The sequence below is a fragment of the Octopus sinensis genome, linkage group LG15, assembly GCF_006345805.1.
Source record: "Octopus sinensis linkage group LG15, ASM634580v1, whole genome shotgun sequence".
NCBI lineage: Eukaryota > Metazoa > Mollusca > Cephalopoda > Octopoda > Octopodidae > Octopus > Octopus sinensis.
The window spans coordinates 43,035,380-43,041,517 of record NC_043011.1 but is presented as its reverse complement, the minus strand read 5'-3'; the positions used below and the strand labels follow the sequence as shown (position 1 = coordinate 43,041,517).

Sequence of the window (6,138 nt, the reverse complement as noted above, 5' to 3'; positions counted from 1 at the left end):
AGCGGTGTCTGCTAAACAAGAATGCTAATAAAAAAATGTAGACATTTAGCTGCTATTTTTAGCATACGGAGAAGCCTGGTAAAGGCATCTCTCTTGTGAGTTTTAAACTGGTATTTACTTTATATTCTATAGGGAGCAATCTATGTGTGCGTACACACGAGTGCTTCTGTGTATGTGTATGGGTTTATGTATGATGTATATGTGCGCTTATGCGTGCGTATATATATGTCTGTGTTTGCGATTGGGTCTGCTTCAGTGTAATCCGTCATGGGTCTCCTAGATTTGACGTAAACTACCAAGAAATAGCGGTTTACAGGGGGCGAATGTGTGAACATTATTAAGACACTGTGTTTCGCTGTAGTCTGCTACATGCCTGGATTTATGGAATATAAATTGAATTGACAAATACTCATGAAGTCACACACAAATTATACATACACACGCGTATATATCTATCTATCTATCTATCTATCTATCTATCTATCTATCTATCTATCTATCTATCTATCTATCTATATATATATATATATAATAGATATATATATATATATATATGAAAAAATCATGGAGTTTTAAAACGCAGGTATAAATATATATATGTATGTGGATGTATGTATATATATCACATTCACATGCACACACACATATATACGTGTGTGTGTGCATATATATATATTGAAGCATGTACACACATATACCGGTATATATATATATGTGTTCGTGCTCCTGTGTGTGTGTGTGTGTGTGTGTGTGTGTGTGTGTGTGTGTGTGTGTGTGTGTGTGTGTGTGTGTGTGTGTGTGTGCGTGCGTGTGTGTGTGAAAGCGTGGAAGTTTGAACAAGACTACTTTGTGTCCCGGAAGCCCGGGAAGGTGAGGGTTGAGTCCCCTTGCAAATTCATGGATTGTTAGTTGTTTTTATTTATTTCTTTTCATTATCTTTTTTTTTTCTTCTTTTTTTCCTTTTAGAGAATAACCGGCAGATAACCACGATCATGCTCATAGCCCTCCGGGCCTCGAACCGATCTCATAAAGCTGAAACACACAACCCAACCCTCACGTGGGCCTCACATTGGGCCCATGGTGGCTATACATACACTTGTAATACATAAAAGATATACAAATTGAAAGGGTGACAGGGCCTGTCTCCAGGTGAAATACACAACTCTTCTTCTCGTGCGTCCTGTATAGGGATACATGCACTCATAGTTATACATACACATGTAATACATAAGAAATATACGAAAAGAAAGGGCGGACTGACCTGTCTCCATAGTGATAGCTGTATGCTGTCACTAGCGGTAGTTTCCGAACTGAGCAGACCTGCCACGATTAGATGACCACTGGGTAATAGAATTCCCAACATTACCGAAACCATCCTCTGCATGGGCATCAGTGTATAGACCATGAACACAACGAACGCAACCTCCCATACTCCTTGGATTGGTAGCGACAAATACCTACTATCCGGGTAGTAACTGTTCTGTAAGATTAGACGAGTGTTACCGGGAGTAGGGGTCGAACCGGCAACGGCGTCGTTGTTGACAACATTGGTGACCACTTCGTCCTCGAGACCGACCCGGTACGTTCCGGCCGCTTTGTCAGATGTAAAACCGGACGGTAAAGAGGGCTTCAGTATGGAAGGGTTTTCAGTGCCGCTTTGCTCGTTGCTTGTAGGGTTAGCGTTGCGGTTGTTGTATTGATGGTCATGGTTGGTTAGATGCTGTTTATAAATTGTGTTACTGTGTCCTCTGTCTTTGTTGTTGAAGTCGGTTTGGCTTTCGAGAGGGGGTCGATCGCCGAATGGAATGGGGAAAGACATCGTGGCAAATATGACGAGGAAAAACATAAGGACGTAACAGAGGGGTATGAAATACGTTTCTTCCATATAGCGGGTATTGATGAAGACGAAAACAGCAATGAAGAAAAGGCATTGTAATAACAAATAGATGCTCCGAATGGTCGGATAAAGGAGGTAGAAAAAATTGAGGGCTGCCAAGCAGATTGTTAATAATATAAACACGGCTAACATATAACCGATACTGGTTTGCTGTAGTTTGTATATATATCTCTTGTATAACTTTTCCAGTTCAACATTATCAAACTCATAGCGATTTAATAGTCGTTTTAATCTCTTTTTCCTCCGTGACATGATATATTCCGTTGTGGGGTTTTTCCCTTGAGGTCCACCGTTCCCAGTCATTTTATTATGACTGTTGGTTATAAATTGTAGTTAATATATATATATATATAGTTTGTTTGTTTTCTTCTTACTATTAACGCATTTCGAATAAGAATTAAAGTATATATATATATAATATATATGTATGTAAATATATATATAATATATATATATATCCACTCAGAAGAAGAGGAAAACAAACCGTAATAATTAATGATAATAGCAATAATAATAATTAATAATAATAATAATAATGATAATAATAATACTAGTAATAATAATGGTACTAATAATAATAAACAAATTTCTCAATAAACAGAAATACAAAGAAATAATAAAGATAGAGAAAGAGAGAGACAAAAGATTTGAAACAAATCAAAAAAGAAAACAAACGGGGAGATGATGATCACTAAAGCTCTCCTCCTTCAACTTCACCTTTCTACTCTAAGTATCACTCCAGCCGCCACTCCAAGTGCCACTCATAGTTGCACTTGGAGTTACTAGTGGTAAAAGGAAGTCGGAAGAAGATATATATTATGCCCTAGCCGCTTTTTTGCTTTTTACACCACCACAGATCACGGGATCAAAATACGCTCTTCCCTCTCTTTGAAGTCCATACGAACCAAGTGAAGAAAGAAAAAAAAATTAGGAAAGAAAGTGAAAGAAATAGAGAATAAGAAAAAAAAGGAAAGAAAAGCGTAAGAACACAAAATTCCCAAGATATATACGCTGACCTCCTTCTGTTTTCTCTCTAGTTACTCTATTTATAGTTTCCCCTTCTTGCCCTGCCACCACTCCCCTGCCTCCTCCATCACTTCTTCTGTCTCTGTCTATCTTAGTATCTCGCACTCACTCACTCACTTACTCACTCGATCACTCACTCACTCACTCACTCACTCACTCATTCTCTCCCGCACACTCACACACTCACTCACATAGATGCACACACACATACACACGCACACACACAAATTACTTCTCCTCTGACTCAGGCAAAAATATTCCATTCTCTGCACTACGTTTACCAAATCTATCTATCTATCTATCTATCTATCTATCTATCTATCTATCTATCTATCTATCTATCTATCTATTTATCTATCTATCTATCTATCTATCTATCTATCTATTTATCTTTCAGTCTATCTATCTATCTATCTATCTATCTATCTATCTATCTATCTATCTATCTATCTATCTATCTATCTATCTATTTATCTTTCAGTCTATCTATCTATCTATCTATCTATCTATCTATCTATTTATCTATCTATCTATCTATCTATCTATCTATCTATCTATCTATCTATCTATCTATCTATCTATCTATCTATCTATCTATTTAATGGTATGCATGTCCACACACACAGTTGTATATATATATATAATTAACATTTATATGTGTACATGTTTGTATGTATGCATCTAAAATATATATGATATATATTCTTTAAGACATGTTTTTGCGAACACACAAACTTAAATTAAGACTATACCACACTTCTCTCTACTTTTCTCTCTCTCTTTTTCTCTCACTCTCACTAATTTTTTTTTCTCACTCTTTCTCTATTTCTCTTTCTTATACAACAGAAGAAAAAAAACCTGTAATTATTGAAAATATTTAAGAGTTTCTTCTGCAACAAAAGCCACGCTGCTTACAAATGCTTACATATGCATACGTACCCCCCCCATATATTTACTTACATACATGCTTACATACATACATACATACATACATACATACATACATACATACATACATACATACAAAGGTATGTATGTGTTTCTTTATACACATATGTAATACGATGTCAACAAGTACTTTTTATTAGTTTGCGTTTCTACGACAAAAGTCTGCTTCGCTTAATCATAAAACTTTTTTTTGTGTAGTAATATAAAATGTTGTTAGGGTATAAATAATTACTAATGATATTTGTAATTGTCATTATGATTATAATGATAATTATAATAATTGGGTGAAAAAAGTTTCAAACGAAGGAACGGAAGAAGAAACGATGGGAGAACACAAAACGGCGCGGAGATAGAAAGTAATTTCGTTGGCACTAAACCTGTAAAATTGAGGGAATAGAAATCAACTTTATCATAGCCGTTATAGCAGTAGCAGTAGTGATCGTAGAACTAGTAGTAGTAGTAGTAGCAGCAGCAGCAGTAGTAGTAATAGTAGTAGTAGTAGTAGCAGCAGCAGCAAGAACCGTTATGATTAAATTTAAATCTTTCTCGTACTCTCTCCATACATACATACACTCATTTATAAATACACTCGCGCACATACATCCATACACACACATACACACGCATATATATATATATATATATATTACACGTTTGTCAAAATTCTACCTAGTAATATATATGTTTAACGGTATGATAACAATTTTCAAGGCTCCAGTTATGAGTATTAAGAAAGGAAAAAAAAACAATACAATACAATGTACCCTGGAAATATTAAAACATTAAATTCAACAATTGGTAGAAAGAAATTTTAAACAAATAATCACATGAATGAATGAATGAATGAATTTATAAATACACAAGAAAAGGAACAACAACAACAAAAAGCAAGGAAGAAATCACAACGAAACTTTCAAACGAACAACAATAATTTTTACTTCAGAGTGTATTATATTTTTTTCACATACAATTTCATTATTTTTAATTGTAATGACATATGCAGAGGAGAAAGGTATGACGAAAACTGCATTACGACATATATATATATATATAATATATATATATAATATATATATATGAGCGCGTGTATGTTTGTGTGTGTGTGTGTGTACTTCTGTTTTTTTTTTTCTTCTCTTTTCTCGTTAAGTTCTTTTTGTTTTTTTTTTGTCTGTTTTTGTTTAGTGTATTCTTTGTCACCCAGTCTCTCCGCAAAGTCCTGAAGTACAGACAAAAAGAAGGCTTCTACGGCTATTTCTACTCAGGAAAAGCATCACATCTTGCTATTTTTATATTTTTTCGGTATTTGGGACAGTTCGTTCAATATTTTATTCTCTCAAATATATATGTATATACATATACAGACACAAACATACACAAAAACACACACACATATATATACATATACATACATATATATATATATATATATATACACACACACATATATAGATATATACATATATATATATATATATACTTATATATGCATATATATATACATACACATATATATATACACACATACACACACACACACACACATATATACATATATATATATAATCGGGCAGTTGTTTTAATGTTTTGAGCTGTTAAAAGTTTCCGATATATTTCATCCTTTATTATCACAAGGATACAACTGATATTAAAATGTTTCGATATCGCTGATATCATCATTTATACAACCAATGCTATGTTTCAACGCCCTTCAGGCCAGTCTTGTTTTCGTTTTTTTGTTTTGTTTTTTTTTTGTTTTCCCAAAGTTAGTAATAATCGGGAAAAAAAATTTAGTTTACACAGACATGCTATGTGTGTTTGTATATGAGTGTGTGAGTGTGTATGTATTATATAACGACCTGCGTGTGTGTATGTGTATGTACACATACAATACATACATACATATATATACATACACATATATATACATATACATACATATATATATATATATATATACACACACACATACACGCACATATATATCAACACACACACACATATATATATATATATATATATATGTATATGTATGTATGTATATATATATTATGTTAACTGTCTATTAAAGTTTCCGGTAATACATATTTATTGTATATACAATAAGTATAAATGAATATGTATACATTTATGTATGTATATATATATATATATATATATATGTATGTATGTATGTATATATGTATGTATGAATGTATGTATATATAATGCATGTTTGGGTGTTGTGTGTATCCGTGTGTGTGTGTATTCTATACACAGTAAAACTACAT

General features: G+C 33.2%; 1 protein-coding gene across 1 annotated transcript in view; it reads right to left on the bottom strand.

Annotated features, from left to right (window-relative positions):
* Nucleotides 1–2,400, bottom strand: part of LOC115219679 — a 323,525-nt gene extending 321,125 nt beyond the window's left edge. The window contains exon 1 of the mRNA XM_036509467.1: nucleotides 1,262–2,400. Coding sequence (XP_036365360.1) covers nucleotides 1,262–2,200 — 939 coding nt within the window. The 5' untranslated portion in view covers nucleotides 2,201–2,400. The remainder of the gene's footprint in view (nucleotides 1–1,261) is intronic.
* Between the last annotated feature and the right edge of the window lie 3,738 nt (nucleotides 2,401–6,138).